The sequence below is a fragment of the Salvelinus namaycush genome, chromosome 22, assembly GCF_016432855.1.
Source record: "Salvelinus namaycush isolate Seneca chromosome 22, SaNama_1.0, whole genome shotgun sequence".
Taxonomy (NCBI): domain Eukaryota; kingdom Metazoa; phylum Chordata; class Actinopteri; order Salmoniformes; family Salmonidae; genus Salvelinus; species Salvelinus namaycush.
The window spans coordinates 26,522,096-26,548,532 of NC_052328.1; the positions used below are offsets into that span (position 1 = coordinate 26,522,096).

The window sequence follows — 26,437 nt, forward strand, 5'->3', positions numbered from 1 at the left end:
ACAAACACATACATATTTGAACACACTGTACACAGACACTGTACACAGACACCAGGATTTCTGTTAGACGGTAATAGCTGGCTTTTAGCAACAACAAAAAATGACATTGCGAAATAATGTATTTGAGCCTATTCATTGATGTAAATACCAGTGGATGTAGCGCGAGAGCTGCTGATTCTGCTCAAACAGCTGTTTGTTGCTGCTGGAGTGAAACGTGCTTTAATAAGCCCAATCATTGCACAATATTTCTGAAGGCAATCGGGTGTTAAAAACTGTTTTGATGCCACAATTATAAAGAGCTACTATTTTATTTCTCAACTGGTAATTGAAGCGAGCTTCCCATTCGCCATTCATGTGCATAGGCAACTAAGCAGACTTCAGCGTGTCACACACCACTTTGCAATGAGCTGGAGGCAGTATGCATTTTGAAAACATATACTTAATTATTTGAAACCTGAACTTTTTCTACATATGAGGCATGTCTTATCTTGCCTAGCCAAGATCCAACCAAACGGCAAATATTTTATAAAGACTTCCATAGGCCATTGAAACCAGTAGCCTTTTTCTCTCATGTTCTATTGGTTTTCAAATCAACTTTTTCATTGTTCAATAGCCAAAAGGCACAATCCACATTCTGATCTGTTGCATGAATCTTATTGTTTTTAATGTTTTTTTGGATGTAGCCATAGCTTATTGGTTGTATAAATTGACAGTAGATTGACGAAGGCCAGTGATATTGCTGTTCGTTACTTGTCTTGTTGGCTGAGGAAAAGGAAACGTGGACAGTTATTCTAACATATTCAGTGCGTGGGTTTCAAGTTTCAGGAAGCTAATTTTCACCATAAAAATGATCCTTTATAAGAAAGCAGTTCATGTATCCTCACATTGGCAGACTTATGTAAGATAGCCTACTATTCATAATGTCATGAGTAGATTGGATAGTCATAATATAGGCTAAGAATACACTACATAACCAAAATAATGTGGACTCCCCCTTGTCAAACATCTCTCATTCCAACATCATGGGAGTTAGTCTCCCCCCTTTGCTGCTATAACAGCCTACACTCTAGCCCGAACCATGAAAAACAGCCCCAGACCATTATTCCTCCTCCACCAAACTTTACAGTTGGCACTATTTCCTGGCATCCACCAAACCCAGATTTGTCCGTCGGCCTGCCAGATGGTGAAGTGTGATTCATCACTCCAGAGAAAACGTTTCCACTGCTCCAGAGTCCAATGTTGGCGAGCTTTAACCCATTCCAGCCGGCGCTTGGCATTGTGATCTATAGGCATTGTTTTTTTATTTATTTTTTATTTAACTAGGCAAGTCAGTTAAGAACAAATTCTTATTTACAATGCCGGCCTAGGAACAGTGGGTTAACTGCCTTGTTCAGGGGCAGAACGACAGATGTTTACCTTGTCAGCTCGGGGACTCGATCCACCAACCTTTCGGTTACTGGCCCAACGCTCTAACCACTAGGCTACCTGCCGCGGCTGCTCGGCCATGGGAACCCTTTTCATGATCTCCCGACAAACAGTTATTGTGCTGATGTTGATTCCAGAGACAGTTTGGAACTCGGTAGTGAGTGTTGCAACTGAGGACAAACACTTTTTACATGCTACATGTTTAGCACTCGGCGGTCCCATTCTGTGAGCTTGTGTGGCCTACCACTTCACGACTGAGCCGTTGCAGCTCCTAGACAATGACAGCACTTACAGTTGGTCATAGCAGCTCTAGCAGGGCAGAAATGGTGACATCTTGTAACGGTGCCACGTTGAGAGTCACTAAGCTCTTCAGTAAGGCCATTCTACTGCCAATGTTCGTCTATAGAGATTGCATGGCTGTGTGCTCTATTTGATTGACCTGTCAGGAATGGGTGTGGCTGAAATAGCCAAATCCACACATTTTTAAGGGGTTCCACATACTTTTGTATATACAGTGCATTCGGAAACTATTCAGACCCCTGGACATTTTCCACCCTTATTAAAAATGGATTAAATCGTTTTTTCGCCCTCATCGATCTACACACAATACCCCATCATTAAAAATAAAAAACGGTTTGTTTTTTTGCAAATTGGAATTTCACATTTACATAAGTATTCAGAGCCTTTACTGCCCCTTTTTTGTTGAGGCACCTTTGGCAGCGATTACAGCATCAAGTCTTCTTGGGTATGACGCTTCAAGCTTGGCACATCTATATTTGGTGAGTTTCTCCCACTCTTCTCTGCAGATCCTCTCAAGCTCTGTCAGGTTGGGTGGAGAGCGTCACTGCACAGCTATTTTCCGGTCTCTCCAGAGATGTTCGATCGGGTTCAAGTTCGGGCTCTCGCTGGGCCACTCAAGGACATTCAGAGACTTGTCCCAAAGCCACCCCTACATTGTCTTGGCTGTGTGCTTAGGGTCATTGTCTGTTGGAGGGTGAACCTTCGCCCCAGTCTGAGATGCTGAGCGCTCTGGAACAGGTTTTCGTTAAGGATCTCTCTGTACTTTGCTCCGTTCATCTTTGCCTCGATTCTGACTAGTCTCCCAGTCCCTGCTGCTGAAAAACATCCCCACCGCATGGGGATGCCAGGTTTCCTCCAGACGTGACGCTTGTCATTCAGGCCAAAGTGTTCAATCTTGTTTCTCATGGTCTGCTTGGTTTTTGCTCTGACATGCACTGTCAACTGTGGGACCTTATGTAAACAGGTGTGTGCCTTTCCAAATAATGTCCAATCAGTTGAATTTACCAAAGTAGACTCCAATCAGTTTGTAGAAACAGCTCAAGAATGATCAATGGAAACAGGATGCATCTGATCTCACTTTCGAGTCTCATAGCAAAGGGTCTGTATACTTATGTAACTAAGATATGTTTTTTATTTTAAATACATTTACAAAAATGTCTAAAAACCTGTTTTCACTTTTTCATTATTAGCTAGTGTGTGTAGATTAATAAGATGTGTGTTGTATTTTTATACATTTTAGAATAAGGCTGTAACGTAATAAAATGTGGAAAAAGTCAAGGGTTCTGAATACTTTCAGATTGTATAACGCAATCAGCACCGCGTAGTGGTTTAGAGTAACCTTGGCTACATCAGATAACCTACATTTCTTCTGCTTTCTTTGCACAGGAAAATGTGGCCTTTATTAGACACATTTCAGACAATTCTACTACACTTTATTTGGAGACATTAGCTGAAATTTTTTATCTATGACAAAAATGACAGGGTAGGCTTCTCTGCTGACACTGACAAACAGATGAATAGAAACAACGCTGTCTGATCCATATAATCGGCCAACGAAAAGGGGTGACACATACATCTAACCTGGAGGGGGAAATTATTGTCCAAAAACAAACAAAAGTGGCACTGACCTAATGATAAAGACCGTGAATATGCACACGGAACGGGGATATGGTCGAAGTTCTCCGCTGGTGCCAATACTTTCCACTCAATTAAGTTCAGAATTTTGAGAAGTAAGACAGATTGGAGTCTTTTCATTGTCTTCTCTTTACAGCAATAGCCGTTTGTTTTCCAAACTTTTTTCCCGCTATTGAATTTTTAAATATTGCGGTTTGCCTGGCTGGGTATCTCTGCTTTTCACTGACAGTCTCAACTCAATCATCTACTTGGTATTTTCTGCGCGCTCTGCCCAAAATTACAGGCCCTTCCGACTGTAACCTAGGCAATGCGATTTAAAACAATCCACCATATTATTTTTTTTAAAGAAGCTAATGATCCTCTGTGGCCAAATCATGCTTTCTGGTGTAGTAGCCTATTCTGAATGATTTTATTTATTTATGTAATAGACAGAAGTAAGCTAAACAGGCTTTATAATTTTGTCAATTTAATTGAATTTACTTTAGGGAAAGTATTCTAACATCTTCAAATCGCATGCTGTTGCATCAGAGTTGCATGTTCTGTTAAGATGAATTACCTTAAACTGAATGGGATTTCTGTCATTCTGAGACAGAATGTCCTAATCAGGTTACACAAACAATGCATATGGTTCCAGTAAATTTCTTACATTTCCGGTAAATTAAAATGCTGCCGGTCAAATGTCCGGCGCCACACTTTCTTAACGGAAACCCTGACACACACACACACATATCTGTACATGCAAGCACGCACACACACTGAAATTGAAAACAGGAAGCTCTCCAGAGGTTGAAAAGCATCTTGCTGTGTGACAGGTGTTGAGATAAGAATATGAATTGGATTTCTTTCCTTCTTGTTCCAATTTGGCTGTGTGGCCTAGATCCACAGCCCTCCCCTGCCACTACAATGACCCTACAGTAACTACGTAACCCACTAACCTCACCCCATGACCTCCAAACCTGGACACTGACCACTGAACCCACACACACACAGCATCAGGCTCCATACCTTATTCCCCTGCTCTACGTGTGACTGGAAACCAATCATTCGTCCCGCCTCGCACCCAGCTCCTGGCAATCAGACATAGGCAACAGTGCAGAGACAAAATACTGCACAACAGTCTGTTTGTGAGAAAGAGAGCGAGACAGAGAGAGAGACAGAGAAATGTGTGCGAGTGGACCTGCATGGGTCCTTTATTCTCTCTTTTTCATCTTGCAAGTGGAAATGAAGGAAGGATACAATTCATTCTATTTACACTCTCCTCCATATTTATTTGGACAGTTAATTTGGCACTATACTCCAGCATGTTGGATTTGAGGTGAAATGTTTCATATGAGGTGACAGTAGAGAATGGCACCTTTTATTTGAGTGCATTTTTATACATACAGTATCTGTTTTACCATTTAGAAATGAAAGCACTTAATGTACAATATCTACACTGAACAAAAACATAAATGCAACATGTAAAGTGTTGGTCCCATGTTTCATGTGCTGAAATAAAAGATCCCAGAAATGTTCCATAACCACAAAAAGGTTATTTCTCTCAACTGTTGTGGACAAATTGTTTATATCCCTGTTAGTGAGCATTTCTCCTTTGCCAAGATATTCCATCCACCTGACAGGTGTGGCATATCAAGAAGCATGATCATTACACAGGTGCACCTTGTCCTGGGAACAAAATGTGCAGTTTTGTCACAACGCAACAGATGTCTCAAGTTTTGAGGCAGCCTACGGAGAGCTTGGGATTTAAAAATATGAAACGGAAAAAACAAACAATTGTTTGAGGAAAATAACTTCTAAATACAAGGCTCTCTTGTTTCATGATGGGTATGGACACGTGGGCTACATCATGGAGGAGGTTTTACACACATCCAAAGCATGGCTAAAATAATGTAGGCCTGCCTACAATAACATTTTATAAAATCAATATAGGTCACATACACGTGTTAAGCAGATGTTATTGCGGGTGTAGTGAAAAGCTTGTAACAGAGACAGCATACATACCTACAGTGCATTCGAAAGTATTCAGACTCTTTCCACATTTTGTTACCATACAGCCTTATTCTAAAATGGATTCAACATTTCCCCCCCCCCTTATAAATCTACACTATGGCTGTCCCTGACTAAAAAAGATCTCGGTTGACCAAGAGTTGTCTGTTCTTTCGACCAATCGATTGGTTGACATTTTTAAATGTCGATTTTCCCATATATTGACACATACTATGTATTTAATCAAATCAACTATATTCACTGAGCTTGTCTGATGCTTTAAGCACACGGTTTTATTAAATAATTAAGACACACAAATGACTAGAGGGAGTCCGACCAGCAATTGATTTGATTGTGCTGGGCAGGGCTCAGACTTGCTGAGCTGTGTAAAAAAAAATGTTTTAAAAGACAGCAAGTGACTATGTGACTAGCACCCGTTGTCTCCCTCTCCTCCCTGCTGCAGCGACCACCATAGAACATCAACGTTTATCGCGCTGTCCGTGTTGCTGAAGCTGCAACATAATTACAGTAATTTATGACTGAAAAGTTCTGTTATCGAAATCCCTCATTTGTTTAGGAAAAACATTCCCTATTCCCTCAACCCTTGCTCTCTTTACGTGACATGTATGCATCGCATGCACGTGACCAAAGACCTATTCGCACGGGACTAGTATTACTAGAGAACGTTGGTTGTAATTATTCCTCCAGAATGTCAGCTATTCCAAAGGATGATTCGGACGGGATTTGTTTTTTCCCCAAACTTCCCCATGTCACATAATTCTGCATTTTTTCCCAATAAATTTAAAATTATGACAAAAGCCTGGAGGTTTTTATTCTAGGCGTGAAGATACATGTCCAGGTGATAGGGCCACAGTGATAACTCCAGCTTGGTTCCCAAGTTTCTAAATCATACCGAACAATCTTTCCTATAGTGTGGGACCTTATATAGACAGGTGTTTGCCTTTCCAAATCATGGCCAATCAATTAGATTTACCACAGGTGGACTCCAAACAAGTTGTAGAAACATCTCAAGAATGATCAATGGAAACAGGATGCACCTGACCGCAACTTTGAGTCTCATAGCAAAGGCTCTGAATACTTAATTAAAAAAAGGTATTTCTGTTCTTAATTTGTTTTCGCTTTGGTATTGTGTGTAGGTTAGAGCTGACCCCATTTAGTCGACTAGTCGATTGTTTGGTCAATAGGCTGTTGGTCGACCGAGATTTCTTTAGTCGAGCAGGAATTGGCGCCTTTTCCCAGATTATGTTGCTATGTGCATAATAGCAAAGTTAGCCAGCATATTCTCATATTGAGAACAATGCCGGAGGCAGCAGCAGAATGAGGAGATGAGAAAACAGCCCTTGGCTTATTGTCGAAAAAAAGTGAGGAGAGAGAAAAACTGAACTTAATTAGATCTATAATCAATAGTCTAACTGTTAAATGTGCTTGGCTTTATAAATCATCAATATTTCTACATAAACAAAGTCAGATCCTGCTTCTATTGCCTGTTTGAGTGATTGTTTAATAGCATACTGATTCCGTAAGCACCAAATCTCACGCAACGACATGTCAAGTAAACAATTTCACAAATGTGGCTGTTTTTAATCTTTGCTTTGCTGTAATAAAGGCTTTAGAACGTTCAGTCAAAGAAATAATCTAACATAAATCATGTAGCAGATATAGGATATGGTAGAAAGAGTATGTGGTCTTTTCGTGGACCAGCCCCGATTTGGTCCAAACATAGACGTCTATAAGTACAGAGATCCTTGATGAAAACCTGGTCCAAAGTGCTCAGAACCTCAGACTGGGGCGAAGGTTCACCTTCCAACAGGACAACAACCCTAAGCACACAGCAAAGACAACGCAGGAGTGGCTTCGGGACAAGTCTCTGAATGTCCTTGAGTGGCCCAGCCAGAACCCGGACTTGAACCCGATCGAACATCTCTGGAGAGAGTTGATGAAAATAGCTGTGCAGCCACACTCCCCATCCAACCTGACAGAGCTTGAGAGGATCTGCAGAGAAGAATGGGAGAAACTCCCCAAATACAGGTGTGGCAAGCTTGTAGCGTCATACCCAAGAAGACTCAAGGCTATAATTGCTGCTAAAAGTGCTTCAGAGTAAAGGGTCTGAATACTTATATAAATGTGATATTTCAGTTGCTTATTTTTAATAAATTAGCAAAGATTTCAAAAAAATGTATTTTTGCTTTGTCATTACGGGGTATTGTGTGTAGATTGATGAGAAAAAAAATACATTTAATACATTTAAAAATAAGGCTGTAACAAAATGTGGAAAATGTCAAGGGGTCTGAATACTTCCCGAATGCACTGTAGATAAAAAGGGAATGTCAGCTCACTTTTGCTCCTCTCAAACTTGATGTTTTAATAAAGCTTTGATGATTAAGATTCATTTCCAAGAGGTCTCATAAGCTAAACACATTATCAACGGTCTTGACAAAATTACTGTTTTATGTTTCAGCGAGCTGATATAATTGCATTTATTTATTTTATTTAATCTTTATTTAACTAGGCAAGTCAGTTAAAAACAAATTCTATTTACAATGACGGCCTACACCGGCCAAACCCTAACCCAGACGAGGCTGGGCCAATTGTGCACTGCCCTATGGGACTCCCAATCACGGCTGGTTGTGATACAGCCTGGAATCGAACCAGGGTCTGTATTGACGCCTCTAGCACTGAGATGCAGTGTCTTAGACTGCTGCACCACTTGGGAGCCATATAAGACAAGTAAATTGCCGAACCTGGCGTTAGGGCTGGAAAATGCCACTGCGACAGTTTTTACATGACAAAATTGCTAACTAATGTGCGTTTGACACTAACCGCCTTAACGCCAACCGAACATAGAACCCTAAATGCACTATGCATTATGTGGGTTGAATACTGTAAAACAATAAAACAATTAATAACAGTTCCATGATGGTAGTGACTGCCCATTACTGCTTATCACTTATTAATCATAATTAATTCACATTACTTTAATAAAATGTTTTATTTGATGAATATAATTTCATTCCAAGTCATCATCTCATCTCTAAAGCTCTGCTGCTGTCTGACAAAAATCACTATTTTAGGAGTTATTAAAAGTAAATAAGTCATACTTTTATGACTGCTGAATACCAACTATCAATCACTTAGATCATGCATTTTCAGGCTCACAAAGCAACTGTTTTCTATCCCTCTCGATCTCGTGTTCTCTTCTCATTCGCCAGATCTGCGCCACACCGTTGTCTCTTCTCAGTCACCGTGTCTGCTCCACACCGTTGTCTCTTCTCAGTCACCGTGTCTGCGCCACACCGTTGTCTCTTCTCAGTCACCGTGTCTGCTCCACACCGTTGTCTCTTCTCAGTCACCGTGTCTGCTCCACACCGTTGTCTCTTCTCAGTCACCGTGTCTGCTCCACACCGTTGTCTCTTCTCAGTCACCGTGTCTGCGCCACACCGTTGTCTCTTCTCAGTCACCGTGTCTGCTCCACACCGTTGTCTCTTCTCAGTCACCGTGTCTGCTCCACACCGTTGTCTCTTCTCAGTCACCGTGTCTGCTCCACACCGTTGTCTCTTCTCAGTCACCGTGTCTGCTCCACACCGTTGTCTCTTCTCAGTCACCGTGTCTGCGCCACACCGTTGTCTCTTCTCAGTCACCGTGTCTGCTCCACACCGTTGTCTCTTCTCAGTCACCGTGTCTGCTCCACACCGTTGTCTCTTCTCAGTCACCGTGTCTGCTCCACACCGTTGTCTCTTCTCAGTCACCGTGTCTGCTCCACACCGTTGTCTCTTCTCAGTCACCGTGTCTGCGCCACACCGTTGTCTCTTCTCAGTCACCGTGTCTGCTCCACACCGTTGTCTCTTCTCAGTCACCGTGTCTGCTCCACACCGTTGTCTCTTCTCAGTCACCGTGTCTGCTCCACACCGTTGTCTCTTCTCAGTCACCGTGTCTGCTCCACACCGTTGTCTCTTCTCAGTCACCGTGTCTGCTCCACACCGTTGTCTCTTCTCAGTCACCGTGTCTGCTCCACACCGTTGTCTCTTCTCAGTCACCGTGTCTGCTCCACACCGTTGTCTCTTCTCAGTCACCGTGTCTGCTCCACACCGTTGTCTCTTCTCAGTCACCGTGTCTGCTCCACACCGTTGTCTCTTCTCAGTCACCGTGTCTGCTCCACACCATTTTTATTATAGCTCAGTGCTCGGCACAGACCAGACAAGTTTAAAGGGGCGCGCAATGGATTTTGGTCATTGTAGTTAATTACCACATTTTCTGCACTAAACTACGTTGAATATTGGCCTGTTGGAAACTCCCTACAACAATCGCACAGTGCAGGCTTGATCTGATTTATTTATAGAGAAACTGCACATTGAGCTCATAGGGAAAAAACAAATGAAATGGAATTAAAATAATTGAACCGACATCGGCCAATTTGTTGTTTAAAAACACTTCTAAATTGAACCTGATATTGCCATGATTAAGAAAAATCATGAATGAATCAGGAATAACGATAAGTGAGATGCCGTTCAGAGGCTACAACAAAACACGCTAAACTCTAACTATTACCAATAACATAGGAAGGTAGCATTTTGGGGGGTATCATATTTTTGCCTCTAACCTTCTCACTCATCATTAGTCATGATGCATTCATGATTATCCATAATCATGGTAGCATCCACGTGAATATAGAAATGTTCTTCTATTCTTACTTACAACAAAAGTGACTCCAAAATGGCACAAGACATTATTCACCATTCAGTTCCTATTGAACAGAACATAATCCAAAACAGAACCAAAACAAACCACTAATATATCCAACAAGTTGTGCAAGGAATATGGGACCAAATACTCAACTTTGGACTATTTCAATAGACTATATGTGAATTTTTCCAAATAGTTATGACTTCTTCAAATAGGGGAACTAGATATAGTTGAAGTCGGAAGTTTACATACACCTTAGGCAAATAAATTTAAACTCAGTTTTTCACAATTCCTGAAATTTAATTCTAGTAAAAATCCTCATGATGCCATCTATTTTGTGAAGTGCACCAGTCCCTCCTGCTGCAAAGCACTCCCACAACATGATGCTGCCACCCCCGTGCTTCACGGTTGGGATGGTGTTCTTCGGCTTGCAAGCATCCCCCTTTTTCTTCCAAACATAACAATAGTCATTATGGCCAAACAGTTCTATTTTTAGTTTCATCAGACCAGAGGACATTTCTCCAAAAACTACGATCTTTGTCCCCATGTGCTGTTGCAAACCGTAGTCTGGCTTTTTTATGGCGGTTTTGGAGCAGTGGCTTCTTCCTACTGAGCGGCCTTTCAGGTTATGTCGATATAGGACTCGTTTTACTGTGGATATAGATACTTTTGTACCTGTTTCCTCCAGCATCTTCACAAGGTCCTTTGCTGTTGTTCTGGGATTGATTTGCACTTTTCGCACCAAAGTATGTTCATCTCTAGGAAACAGAACGCGTCTCCTTCCAAATTTTTAAAGGCACAGTCAACTTTGTGTATGTAAACTTCTGACCCACTGGAATTGTGATACAGTGAATTAGAAGTGAAATAATCTGTCTGTAAACAATTGTTGGAAAAAACTATAGTTTTGGCAAGTCGGTTAATGAGTTTTAATTGCTCCAACCTAAGTGTATGTAAACTTCCACCTTCAACTGTACATAAAATGTTTTCATTTCTAAATGGTAAAACAGATATGTATGAAAATACCCTCAAATAAAACCTTACATTCTGTACTAAAATGCTGGAGCATAGATCCAAATACTTAGCTTCAATGTCCTAATATATTTGGAGAAGAGTGTAAAGTATGTGTATGTGCCCCAGCTCGTGTGGTGTGTGTGTGTGTGTGTGTGTGTGTGTGTGTGTGTGTGTGTGTGTGTAGCCTTTGTACAGTGGGCCAGCAAGCTTGATGTCCACACTGCAGATCTAAGCAGACAAAGGCACTGTGAGCCAACGTTGGAGCAAAGGACAAACGGCCCCCCCAGAGAATGAATAACACAACCACTCCTGGCCTCGCTTACTCTTATTTGACATTTCAGAGAACATAACACACACACACACACACACACACACACACACACACACACACACACACACACACACACACACACACAGATAAGGCTGACAAACACACACACTCACTATACTTACATCTACAAAGATAAACTAATACATCACAAGCACACACAAGTAAAACCACACTCTCACGCACAACACATACACACACACACAAACAGTTTCAGGTTGGCATTCGCAGAGGAACCCTGCTCTTGCTAATGGTTCCTTTATTGCAGCCAGTCAGAGTGTGCACATCTGCTGAAGCAGAGGGACGGGGGCCTTACCGCCAGCCGAGGGGAAATCGATCGTTCATAATCAAAATGGCAAATAAATGTCTTCCATTACACACAGCCATTTTGAGAAAGCTCTCTGGAAGAAAAAAAATAATAGTTTTGACGGCGAAAGCATTTGATGGGGAGGGTACGTGACAAATCAAGGAGTCACACAGCGCAGGCAGTGCAGGGAACAAATATAAATACACGTGGGAAGTCAACTGCTCCCACTCACAACACTTCAAGACTGAGGGAAGGACGACTAATGAATATGGGAAAGCGGGGATGAGGGAAATTATTTTCCCAAGTTGCTGACAAATGTCCAAATTTGTGGAAAACAGTGACCGTCCACGTTCACCATTCCCCAACTTTTTCGATTTGAGTGTCCTTCCGAGTTTTGCGGGTCAAAAACAACATTTGTGCCATGCATGGTTTAATCAATCTCACGTTGAATCTCTTTTTCTGTGGCCTAGTTTCATACCGTTAACATATTTTTTGAGGAGTCATGAAGCTACTGTAAACAAGCAATGTGGTTTAGATTGAATAGGGCATTTAGTGTGGGCAGAAAAATCTAACTGCCCAGACATTTTTGATGATCAGCACTTTGAACATCAGAAACACCTCAATCAACTTCTACTATTCATAATTTCCCCTCATCTCAGCAGGCTAAAACTGTTTACCAGAACAAACAAATATACATCTGAAATCAGCGGTTAACATTTGTTGTTTGCTTGATGCAAAACTCTTTTTGAATCGCATCCCAAATTGCAATCTATTCATAAAACAAAAACACACAAATCAGCCTGTGTAAGTGCTCTGCTTGACATGGAAAGAAAAGCTTGTGGTTTATACGTAGAACGTGCAGGCATCGTCCCCTTGGTCAGTTGTGTAACTCATGACAGTCACATGGTAATAATGTGTGTGCGGTATGAAATGAGGCTTGCTCTAATGTGACAGGTACTTAATAGCTGAGACCAAATGCTGTTTTCGAGTGTGAATGCGCGCGTGCAGGAAAGTGCACAGCTTGATAGTCCTGTAAAAGGAGCAGCGGTCAAATGGTAATGACAGATGTCCCTTTTGGAAAACAAAACCTTCTCACTCGTATGCAAAGCATTAAAAAGACACCGCTACAAAATACACGTGCACACATGACTTGACATTCACAGAGGGACGATAATACACAATATATGCATGCCCTCTCATTCTCTTAATAAATCTCTCAATCCCTCGGACACCTGCATGCAAACTCAAACACGCGCACCTGCACACACAGGAGCCCTCCAGAGTTGAGCAGGCCTCATTAGAACATAACAGTACCAGTGACAGCAGCGCACTTCTCCACTCCAGGATTTATTGATGCAGCATTTTTCACCCTGCCTTTACCGCACCGGTGAAAGCACTTAGGGGTATTATAGTGCAGCACAGGGCCAGCCTGGCACTCCGATGGCACAAACAAACACACTGGGTGCTGTGCCCCCTGTGCCAACCCCATTACTGGTATTAAAGCCTTGGCTAAGGCCCCAAACGCACATTAAGAAAGGGCCAAATTGCTGACACTGCAAGGGGGTTCAGAGAGGGTACAGCCCCACAACTCATCCCCAACTAGTGGGATATACCATTGACATTGTAGGAGCTAGAATCATCCTACACCAAATAAGGTTCTTGAGAGCGATGCCATAGGGTAACCATTTGATGGGTCTCTGAATAACCATAAATGGGATGGTTCTTTGAAGAACCATACAAAAGTCCAAAACCAGAATCAGAAATTAATAGCCCTGCTGTAGGGTTTTAAACCTTATTTGCATATTTCCCAGGGTGCCTGCTCTCACTACTGGTGTCCTCCAGGGTTCGGTTCTAGGCCCTCACTTGGCTCTGTCATATCCTCACATGGTCTCTCCTATCATTGCTATGTGGATGATACTCAACTACCTTTCTCCTTCCCCCCTACTGACACCCAGGTGGCGACACGCATCTCTGCGTGCCTGGCAGATATCTCAACTTGGACGTCGGCCCACCACCTCAAACTCAACAAGTCGGAACTGCTCTTCCTCTCGGGGAAGGCCTGCCCGCTCAAAGACCTCTCCATCATGGTTGACAACTCCACAGTGTTGCCCTCCCAGAGTGCAAAGAACCTTGGTGTGACCCTGGACAACACCCTGTCGTTCTTTGCAAACATCAAAGCAGTGATCTGCTCCTGCAGGCTCATGCTCTACAACATCTGTAGAGTACAACCCTACCTCACACAGGAAGCGGCGCAGGTCCTAATCCAGGCACTTATCCTCTCCCATCTGGACTACTGCAACTCGCTGTTGGCTGGGCTCCCCACTCTACAACATCTGTAGAGTACGACCCTACCTCACACAGGAAGCGGCGCAGGTCCTAATCCAGGCACTTATCCTCTCCCATCTGGACTACTGCAACTCGCTGTTGGCTGGGCTCCCCACTTGTGCCATCAAACCCCTGCAACTTATCCAGAACGCTGCAGCCCGCCTAGTTTTCAACCTTACCAAGTTCTCGCATGTCACCCCGCTCCTCTGCACACTCCACTGCCTTCTAGTCGAAGCTCGCATCCACTACAAGACCATGGTACTTGCCCACAAAGCAGCAGGAGGAACTGCCCCTCCCTACCTTCAGGCTATGCTCAAACTCTACATCCCAACCCCAGCACTCTGTTCTGCCACCTCAGGTCTCTTGGCCCTCCCACCCCTACGGGAGGGCAGCTCCCGCTCAGCCCAGTCCAAGCTCTTCTCTGTCCTGGCACCCCAATGATGGGACCAGTTTCCCCCCCTGAAGCTAGGAAAGCAAAGTTCCTGCTAATCTTCCAAAAATATCTGATACACTACCTCTTCAAACAGTATCTTACATAATCCTCCTCTTCACCTCAACCCCCCCTTCTAGCTCTGACTCTACGGATAGCTACGTTATTGAGGAAACATGTCGTTTCTATGCCTGTGATATGTGCTTGTCCCACCTAACTATCTTAAGATGATTGCACTAACTATAAGTCGCTCTGGATAAGAGCATCTGCTAAATGTCTCAAATGTAAATGTACCTTTCCAGTGAATTTACCAGTACCATAACTGTGTTTATAGTGAGGAGTATTAAACCTGTCACCTGTGATAAAAAGAAGCGCACTATGGTACACAGAATCCAAGGGTTTTAAAGTAGAGCTGGCAGGAAGGTTGCCTGTACAAACTGTTTCCTGCTGTTTAGGGAGAGGCGTGATCTATTTCTATATTCAAAAGGTACTCACACATCTGAGCTATCTTTGTTGCAGGTGCATGGTAACAATTGAATAACACGAGAGCAAAATAAGACAGCTTTACGTAAAGTTTAATAAAAAAGCAGTGATACTAGCAAGAAGTGTGCAGGTTTCTTCTCATGATCTACTTCTATAAAAGAAGCCTACTTTAAATCTCAGCTTCTTAACTAGCTCATCCGTATGTTTTTTAAACGTCACATTTTTGTCAATCCAAAAGCCAAGATATTTATAGGCAGGAACCTGCTCGATGGGAGAACCATCCAATGCATAAATGTGTAAACCATCATATTTCTACAAGAATTAGAAAACAACATTCATAGATTTTTTCCCTGCATTAAGTACCAAAATGGGCCTTTCAGATTTTCTGATGAACAGTAGATGCCATGTCAAGAACCCCACACTTAACTCAAATGTTATTTATTTGGTAAGAGTTCTCCAAGGAACCTTAAAATAGTTGAGGAACAAGCATTTAAGAACCTTCAATTTCTTCAGTATATGTCTCATAGTGGAATGATGCAAAAAGGTTAAAAAAAATTTTTTTTAAAGGTACTCACAGCTGGCACTGGTCTCCCTTGATTCCCTTGGTTTGGCAGTAGCATTTCCCTGTCGACACCTGGCACAGATTGGCATGCCCGTTGCACTTGCAGGCTACCATGGTCAAAGAAAACAAATGGAGGAGAAAGAAAGAGAGAGGAGAGGGGGGGGAAAGAGGAAAACACTGTCAGTCATCTCACAATGATGCACAACCCACAAACCAGTGAGTCAGCCAGTCAGACAGGACTGAATACGGCCCGTAGCTCTGGGCCATATCTGAATGATGCAACATCTTCTTGGACCGTTCTGCTTATGACTAATTACCATACTCTCTGGTGGCAAAAGGGTCAAGACTGGTGTCCTCACCTAACCCGAAGGTCAGTGACCTTGGGTTAGCCAGAGAGGAGTGACAGTGAGTCACATAATTTGATGATTGCAGAGGGCAAAACAGCATTGAATATAAACATATTGCACACTCAAGAGCAACATTAGGCAGATACAATTTGAATGTTTACAGCAAGTCAATGTTTAAATCATGACTGTTAGCTTCTGTATATATGCTGACCAGAAAACTTGGGGATACAATGATAAGATGAAAATGATGTGACTAGGAATGTGTTTAGAGTTCCTCATTCTGAGCAATCCAAGGGAGTGCAGAGGGTAGAACACTGTTTCAGAGCACTCAGGTCAAGGTAACCTGGGGCATAGAAATTATAATGAGGACAAACTTCTCTTGTGCCATTATGAGTCTAAGTACATGATTGTACTGAGGTAAACAACAAGTAGTCGTGGGAAAGGGAATTGTATTTCACTGTAGGTAAATAAAAAGTTCCATCCTCCATGAAAGTTTTGAAAGACTGCAGGAGAGTGAATGTCTGAAAAGAACAGAGAGAGAGAAATTCCTCACGAAATGAGGATAAAAATATACTATGATTTTGGTGATTTCCATAAAATGTTATCCATAGATGGGTCCTTTGGAGGAAGGATTGTTGACATACAGAACCAGTCAAAAGTTTGGACACACCTCATTCAAGTTTTTAAAACTATTTTCTAGATTGCAGAATAATAGTGAATACATCAAAACTATTAAATAACACATATGCAATCATGTAGTAACAAAAAAAGTGTTAAATATATTTTATATTTGAGATTCTTCAAAGTAGCCACCCTTTGCCTTGATGACAGCTTTGCACAACAGGTGTGCCCTGCTAAAAGTTAATTTGACACTGCATTGCAGTGCTAGCTGTGCCACTAAAGATTCTGGGTTCGGTGTTTCCTCTGACACATTGGTGCGGCTGGCTTCCAAGTTAAGTGGGAATTGTGTCAAGAAGCAGTGCGGCTTTGTTGGGTTGAGTTAGGAGGACGCACGGCTCTCGACCTTCGCCTCTCCTGAGTCCGTACGGGAGTTGCAGCGATGAGACAAAACTAACTACCAATTGGATACCACGAAATTGGGGAGAAAAAAGGGTAAAAAAAGTAAAAAAAATAGTTTGTGGAATTTCTTTCCTTCTTAATGTGTTTGAGCCAATCAGTTGTGTTGTTCAAGTCAGTTACAAACAAATTCTTATTTATAAATGATGGCTACCCCACCCAAACCCTAACAACGCTGGGCCAATTGTGTGCTGCCCTATGGGACTCCCAATTACGGTCGGTTGTGATACAGCCTGGAATGGAACAAGGGTCTGTAGTGACGCCTCTAGCACTGAGATGCAGTGCCTTAGACCGCTGCGCCACTTGGGAGCCCTGGTAGGGGTGGTATATAGAAGATAGACCTATTTGGGAAAAGACCAAGTCCATATTAAGGCAAGAACGGGTCGAATAAGCAAAGAGAAATGACAGTCCATCATTACTTTAAGACTTGAAGGTCAGTCAATACGGAACATTTCAAGAACTTTGAAAGTTTCTTGAAGTGCAGTTGCAAAACCTCTCAAACCTATGATGAACCTGGATTGTCACAGGAAAGGAAGACCCAAAGTTACCTCTGCTGCAGAGGATAAGTTCATTAAAGTTACCAGCCTCAGATTCCAGCCCAAATAAATGCTTCATAGAGTTCAAGTAACAGACACATCTCAACATCAACTGCTCAGAGGAGACTGTGAATCAGGCCTTCATGGTCTAATTGCTGCAAAGAAACCACTACTAAAAGGACACCAATAATAAGAAGAGACTTGCTTGGGCCAAGAAAAACAAGCAATGGACATTAGACCGGTGGAAACCTTGGTCTGGAGTCCAAATTTGAGATTGTTTTGTTCCAACCGCCTTGAACGAATGATCTCCGCATGTGTGGTTCACCCCGTGAAGCATGGAGGTGGTGGTGTGATGGTACTTTGCTGGTGACACTGTCTGTGATTTATTTAGAATTCAAGGCACACTTAATCAGTTTGGCTACCACAGCATTCTACGGCATCCCATCTGGTTTGTACTTAGTGGGACTATCATCAGTTTTTCAACAGGACAATGACCCAAACACACCTCCAGGCTGTGTAAGGGCTATTTGACCAATGAGAGTGATGGAGTGCTGCATCAGATGACCTGGCCTCCACAATCACCCAACCTTAACCCAATTGAGATGGTTTGGCTTGAGTTGGACCGCAGAGTGAAGGAAAAGCAGCCAAGATGTGCTCAGCATATATGTGTGAACTCCTTCAAGACAGTTGGAAAAGCATTCCAGGTGAAACTGGTTGAGAGAATGTCAAGAGTGTGCAAAGCTGTCATCAAGGCAAAGGGTGGCTACTTTGAATAATCAAAAATATATTTTTGGTTACTACACTATTTTGGTTACTACATGATTCCATATGTGCTATTTCATAGTTTTGATGTCTTCACTATTATTTTACAATGTAGAAAATAGTAAAAATAAAGAAAAACCCTTGAATGAGAAGGTGTCCAAACTTATATATATATGCTACTGATCAACAACAAAAAATAACTTGGTCAACCAACAGCCTATCGAGTAAACAATCGACCAGTCTAATAATTGGGGTCAGCCCTAATAGAGCCTTGGAAAAAACATCCCATTAAAGATGTACTTTAGTAGCCAACATAAAGTCAAACCCCACTGTGATACGCCTGACATTGATGTAAAACTAGACCCTCCTCCATACCGCTTTTATGTTCTATAGGAGGCACGGAACCCAGTGACGTCCGCCACTAACTAACTACTGCAGCAGCAATAGAGACATGCCACTTCACTTCCACTGTCTGTCCTATTTACAGAGAAACACAGAGATAGAGCAAAATAATGAAATAAACAGAAAATACAATGAGGATTTTGTTTTGGGAGGCGGTGCAGCTTGTATCTTTGGGGCTTATGTTCTATAAGCTCAGTCTCTCGCGCTCTCAGTCTCTCGCTCTCTCAGTCTCTCGCTCTCTCAGTCTCTCGCTCTCTCAGTCTCTCGCTCTCTCAGTCTCTCGCTCTCTCAGTCTCTCGCTCTCTCAGTCTCTCGCTCTCTCAGTCTCTCAGTCTTGCTCATAATATGTATATTTATATACAGGGCGCATTTGTAAAAAAGACTTAGGTCTCAATATGTCTTCCCTGTTAAAATAAAGGTTACATCAAAATGTGTATCTCTCCCTCCCTCCCCCTGTTGAACAAAGCCAGATATAGATGTTTTCTCAGATGTAACTGACCAAATTGGAGAAGCTAAAACAGAGAAACGCTAAGATTGCTCATACTTTTTCATGATACTATTCACTTGACAGCAAAGCCTGTCTTGTCTGTACAACGAGATATACTCCCCTCTCTCACAGCCCTAGTGGGAACTATCATACAGGACACTATAAACACTCCATCAAACATACCTAAACAACTCCCACACTTCCATAACCAGATCATCTGTCATACACACAGGCATCCCAAGATGAAACACCTCCCCCTTACACATTCATACCCATAACAGACAAGTCTAAATATATTTTCAGCTATACCGAATTTGCATTTTGCGTTTTTGAGAAGAGTAAGATAAGGGATTTTGCCAGTTGGAATTATTCCTAGCTATACAGACAGTGTAGGAATAGTTGAACAGCGCATAAAATACTTTGACTCAAGGTAGGCATTATGAATGTTCCAACATTCAGGCTCTGTGTAGATGATGTATGATTGTCTAAATCTGCTAGTAGCCACAATGAAAACTGAAGTAGAATAAAAAATCATTGGCCCAGTGCAGGTATAGGTCTGTACAGTAGATTTGGATCTCTTTTAGTCCTCATTTAGACTGATCTTCCAAGAGTCCTTAAACTTTAAAATACAATATATAATACGAACACATTTTCACATAACACACACTGTTACAAACAGACATAATACACTAACATATTGACCCGATAAATACTCAGTCTAAAATGATATTGATTCTTCATCTACCATAGTCCAGCACAACTTTCTTATGTATTATATTTAAATGGTTTAAATCTAAATGTTATTTATCCTATTTCTCTTTTCTGTCTGGATAACACATAGATGGTGGACAACCTATTCCTAGTATTTACTGAATGTCTGTCTCTTACCAACTGAATACCGTTGTGAATAGAGTTTGGCTGTTTTAAGTGGTGTATATTACGAAATAAAATAAGGATGTTTTTTCAATTATCTTGTTGATTTATGACCAACCAAGAGCATTGTGCATGACTACAACAGAAGAACCATATCTCCACCTTAAAACAATCCTTGCTGCTTTGTTCTGTGCAATCTGCAGTCTCCTAATTCACTTGCTGATACATTTCCCCAGACCACAGAACAGTAGTTCACCCGACTCTCAATTAATGCTTGTGTTATTTGCTTAAGAATCTTTCCTGGTAAATATTTAGCTATCCTTCTGATCTTGCGTGCTGTTTTATTTTTTTATTTCTTTTACATAGATTAGTTATTTGAGATGACCATGCTAAGCAGGTGTCTAGCTGCACTCCTAGTAGTTTGGTTTCTACCACTTCCTCAATTTGTACTCCCACAATACTTAATTGTATCCCATGCTGTGTTGGCCTTTTCCTAGTGGAACAGACCAACAAAACTTTGGTTTTCTTGGTGTTTAAAACAAGTTTGTTCCGGAAAACCCTCTCCCTGATATTCTCCAAATCTCCTTGTAAAGCTTTCTGTACCTGTTGAACAGATGGTCTTGCTGTATAAATTGTAGTATCATCTGCAAATATAGTAGCTTGAGTTTCAGATAAGGCATAAGGAAGGTCGTTGGTATATATTTAATAAAGAAGTGGCCCAAGGCAGCTGCCTTGCGGTATTCCACAGTTTAAAGCATGAGGGAAAGAAAATTAACCATTGATATAGGTGGACTGTTTCCTGTCAGTTAGATATGACTGTGCCCAATTCAATGGTACCTCCTTAAAACCATAATGAATTAATTTTGCCAAAATTATTTCATGTTCCACTAAATCAAATGCGGCACTAAAATCTACAAAGTAGATTGTCAAACTTCCAAATTGTCTAGTATGTGTTGTGTAACAGTGGGTTGACTCCTGTAGGCTGTACTGTACAGACAGGGAGCAGCCTGCAGGACTGTAGAGTGCCTCTCCTCTCTGTGCAGAGCAGACACTGAGCTGATTTATGGCTAAATTAGGATCTCTATGAATGTACTCACATTATAGGAGTAGAGTGGTGCAGAGTAGTGTGCTTCAGAGGCTGCTGTTCAGGCACTTAGACAGGGAGATGTGACACTATAACACTACAGCAGGGCATACTGTAGATATCACAAAAACACGGCTATGCTTGCAGAAACATGCATACAGTGTAGAGTAAATATACAGATGCATATTAGCGGACTCACAGCCGACCATCACTTTACTCTTGTTCTTCCAAACTGTGGTTGTCTACAGGGACTGCTTCTAAACTAAAGAGCTTTGAGCAGTTCTCAACAACGGACACGTCTATACACAGCAGCAGGAGAAACCCCAATGCATCTTTTGTAAGATCCACAAGTCTCTTCAGAAGACACAAAGGAACACTGTGACATAATGCAGCTCACACTTCTGAGCCCAGTTCTGAGACAACACAATGTGATTGGCTAGCTGATTGGCTACAGTGGCAGGGCTGACACTCCAGAGCCTCCCACTCTGGTCCTGTGAGACTTGACAAATCTTAGTGCAGTAGTCACCAACCGGTCGATCAAACATTTCTGTAAAAAGAAAAGGGTTAGGGTCTCCTACATTCCTACTTCTTTTTTTTATTTGGTTTGCGCTGTTGGCGGCAGGTGCACTTGATTCAGCAGCCCTAGCACTAGGAAGGAAAAGTGTTCCCATATTGAACCATTTCATGTGTCTAAAGGTAGAACTCTGGCTACCCGGCAGGCCCAGGGAGCAAATCAAGTGCAAGGCCTACCGCTGGCCAATCAGATAGCTCAGATCACGGCGTCTGCACAGTTTCCTCGAGCCATATACTGTGAAAAGAAGCCTCGAACGCACAGCAAAGTTGATGATAATGTGAGATTTCAAAACCATGACTAGAGAGAGACAGCAAAGAGCTGCTGTTTTTATGAATAAGATCATGTTTAAGTTATTCATTACTGTCAACACTTTGTTCAACAGTTTATGAGCCATAAAATGTGCGTTCTCCCTACTAATACTCACGCTACAACCAGCACTGCAGCTACAATGAATGAGTGTAGCAGAAAAGTGTTTCAATAAGCTAGTGTTGTTATTATTAGAGGCCTGTCTTTAATATCAAAGAGTATTTAACTTTCTCTGGTCATAGGAGTAACATGAATTGGCGCATGAGGCAGAAATAATGCAGTGCGACTTGAGTTTCGCCATCAGCTGGAAGACTGTGTCCCCTTTTCTCAGTGGAGGGAGAGCGGAGGGAGAGTGAGTCAGGTGAGAGGCAGCCTCACCGCTGCTCCCTCCCTCCCCTCAGACTGACCATCAGATCCAGGCCCTCAATCCAGTAAAAAAAAGAGAAATTGATTAAGCTCACTCAGCTGTGCCTCACAAGTAATACAACACATGATCTATTATCAGTGTGATCATATACCTAACATGCTGAAATATAATTTCAAAGTGGTCTGAGAAGAACAACATTGGCATGTCAAATCAAGAGTAGCCAATATGCAGTGATAATGTATTGGGCCTATAGCCTACTACACAAACCTCATTGCTACAGAACTGTTTTTAATTGGTTAATGTTGCACAGGCTTACGTTTTTTTATGTCGTGAGCGGTAGATCTCGGCTTGCATTCAGATTCACAAAGGATCTTGGCTCAGAAAAGGTTGGTGACCACTGTCTTAGAGTGTGAGTCCTTATAGTGCAACACCGTGTGGTGTATGCTGGCATACAGGTAGCACTGGCTTCTAGTGACATACACTGACAGTCCCTCTGCCAGTTCCTCTAGGACCCTTCTTTCGCTAAAGTTAAAACGTGTGGCTGAGTTCTCAAAATGAAAGGAATCTGTCATGGTATACAAAAGTGTCTTTGAGTTAGCTTTGGGGGGGGCAGAAGTACTGAAATAAGAAGGAATTGCAGAATCCATTGATGTGATTCAATAAAACGGTTAAGCCTCAATTTCATTTGAAGACTAACCCAGAGATTTTTCTGCCATTAAAATCCTTGGGCGGGCAGGGCAGCCCAAGCATTTTTCCGGGCCACTTAAGTCCAAAGTGAATTTTGTTAATAATAAAGTATGTAGAAAAGGTATTGTACCTATATATAAAACAATTATATCATCTTTGAGAATAACAATCACCAAAATAAAAAGCTAGACAGTCATGGAGAAATAAAAATTCCAAAAACAATCAATTTAGCAGTAATGATTTAGGCAAAATAACACACTATTAGCCATGGCAAAATGGATAGAATTGCAAGACATTTGCTTTAAAACTGCAAATTGTTCTCCCAGCTCCATGGCAGAATACTGTATTTAGAATCACAGGAAATTATCGTAAAAACTGCAAACATTTCTCTCTGCTAGAATTGCAGGAAATGGGCTTAAAAATGCTAAAATGTCTCTGCAATGGCAAAATGGGGCCTCTAAATTTTTCTCTAAAATGTGGCCGCCGCAACGGGTCGACCATGCCCATTGCCACGCCCCCTGTCACGCCCACCACCTAAGCCCCATATTGAACCATAAAAGACCCTGCTGTAACCATCTGGGAGGTCAGCAGTGCCTGCCCGTTTAAAACCTTGCCTGTTAAAATCAGCCATTGATTCAGGCCAGAGTATCCAGGTGAGTGGACTATCATAAATTGGTCAATTAAGCACTCCTTTCTAGCCTTCCAGGACTAGAGTTGAAGTTACCTGCTGGAAACTGATTTGTTTCTAACAAGGTGGAACAGTATCCTAATCCCTTATATGCTCCCTGGCAAGATCAATTACACTCCCTGGCTACATCAATTACAGTTGGCCAGGTGTCCCCAGTCCACCTGGCCAACTGTTCTGCCTGCGGCTATGGAACCCTGACCTGTTCACCGGACGTGCTACCTGTCCCAGACCTGCTGTTTTCAACTCTCTAGAGACCGCAGGAGCAGTTGAAAAGCCAACTGACATTTACTCCTGAGGTGCTGCACCCTCTACTGTGATTATTATTATTTGACCATGCTGGTCATTTATGAACATTTGAACATCTTGGCCATGTTCTGTTATAATCTCCACCCGGCACAGCCAGAAGAGGACTGTCCACCCCTCATAGCCTGGTTCCTCTCTAGGTTTCTTCCTAGGTTTTGGCCTTTCTAGGGAGTTTTTCCTAGCCACCGTGCTTCTACACCTGCATTGCTTGCTGTTTGGGGTTTTAGGCTGGGTTTCTGTACAGCACTTTGAGATATCAGCTGATGTACGAAGGGCTATATAAATACATTTGATTTGAAAATTTGATTCGATTTACATTGGGTGTCCTGCGTCCGGCTGCTCATCCTTTCATTTAACATGGCATGTGTCACTGCTAGTTCTTTACCACATTAAAACCTGCCTTGATTGAGGATGCCTTGAAAACAGTATTGCATTGGGAGCCACTAAACTGCGATGTCTGGGAGGGAAGGGAGTTGAAGTGAAAAAACATGTAAAAATAAAATATATATTTTTTAAACTCTCCTCTAACTGACGAGGGGATTTGATATAAATAATATTTCCTCTTTCTTGTGCAAACCCCTGTTGAGACTATAATTCCTCACCCCACTACATTCTGCGTTTGTGCATAGAAACAGCAGATCTAATGCACAAACACTACAATAGTGTGTGTGTGTGTGTGTGTGTGTGTGTGTGTGTGTGTGTGTGTGTGTGTAGTTTTATTTGTGTTACATCACTACATTACAAGTAGTGAGCTGGAATCTTGATCCTAGTACTTTGGTCGGAAAGTATTTTTTTTTTATGGATGACCAAGATTTCATAGTAATACACTGAACAAAAATATAAAAGCAACATGCAACAATTTCAATGATTTTACTGAGTTACAGTTCTTATAAGGAAATCAGCCAATTGCAATAAATGCATTAGGCCCTAATCTATGGATTTCACATGGCTGGGCAGGGGCGCAGCCATTTGTCTGCCTGGAAGGGCATAGGCCCACCCACTTGGGAGCCAGGCCCAGGCAAGCAGAATTACTTTTCCCCCACAAAAGGGCATTATTACTGACAGAAATAATCCTCAGTTTCATCAGCTGTCCGGGTGGCTGGTCTCAGACAATCCCGCAGAAGCCGAATGTGGAGGTCCCGGGCTGGCGCGTTTGAACGTACTGCCAAATTCTCTAAAATGATGTTGGAGGCAGCTTATGGTAGAGAATTGAACATTCAATTCTCTGGCAGAAGCTCTGGTGGACATTCCTGCAGTCAACATGCCAATTGCAAACTGCCTCAAAACTTCAGACATCTGTAGCATTGTGTATGACAAAACTGCACATGTTAAGAGTGGCCTTACTGTCCCCAGCACAAGGTGCACTTGTGTAATGATCATGCTGTTTAATCAGCTTCTTGATATGCCACACCTGTCAGGTGGATGGATTATCTTGGCAAAGAAGAAATGCTCACTAACAGGGACGTAAACATATGTTTTTTGTGCATATGGAAAATGTATTTTATTTCAGCTCATAAAACATGGGACCAACACTTTACATGTTGAGTATATATTTTTGTTCAGTATAGTTTAAATGCACTTATTTTAATTGCTGATTTACTATTCACCTTACAAGATAAAAGCTAAAGCAACATAACTGCATTCCAAAAGGAGGAAAACATAACTGCACTGACCACTCACATAACTCTCTCTACCCCCGCTAATGTCCTCTCTACTCTCCCCAATCCCCTCCACCTCCCATCGCCTCCATTCCATGTCTATTTTAAATTGTGATGAGCTGACTCCTGGCTGCTACCCTTCATCCCAAAACACTATTCTTTCCCCATTCCTTTTCCTCATAGGAATGGCTGAACAAACCAGAGGTAACTCATTTCTACTGCAGGAGATGTAGGAACCACCAGGCTGATATACCGCAGGCTAAAGAGTCTATAGGCTGAGACTTTTATACACCAGGGTGGAGGGATTTAATAAGGCTGTGACAGGACAACGGCCCACAGACATAGGTTCAACATGAATCTACTGGAGTCTAACACCACAGTACTGTTGAGGTGTCCAAAGCCATGCACGCAGGCATTAACATTATGGACTTTGATTTGAAGAGGTGTTGAAACAACGCTAATGTGCTAGTAGCACACGTATACCTGAGTACTGAGTACACAGTACACTGAGTACACAAATACCCGAGTACACAGAGTACACGTATACCTTAGAACACAGTACACACCACTGTTCAATCTGAGAAGGGTTCAGTCTGCCCAGAGTTCCGTCAGAACGGGAATGAGGTATTCAAGCTACTATTACTAGCCAAGAGAACAGGTGAGACTTCCTGCAGTAACGATATCTGGAGTATAGTTGGTGAGCAGGAGGAGTCTTTATAGATGTGATACAAGTCAACATAAAGCTGTGCAGGTCTCCTCTAGTGCTTCATCTCCCCAGGCCAGCCTTCCAACC

General features: G+C 42.1%; 1 protein-coding gene across 2 annotated transcripts in view; it reads right to left on the bottom strand.

The window, feature by feature from the left end:
- Positions 1 to 26,437, bottom strand: part of LOC120017702 (attractin-like protein 1) — a 314,009-nt gene that overhangs the window by 165,550 nt on the left and 122,022 nt on the right. For both annotated transcript variants that reach the window (XM_038960633.1, XM_038960634.1), the window contains one exon: positions 15,507 to 15,600. In XM_038960633.1, coding sequence (XP_038816561.1) covers positions 15,507 to 15,600 — 94 coding nt within the window. The remainder of the gene's footprint in view (positions 1 to 15,506; positions 15,601 to 26,437) is intronic.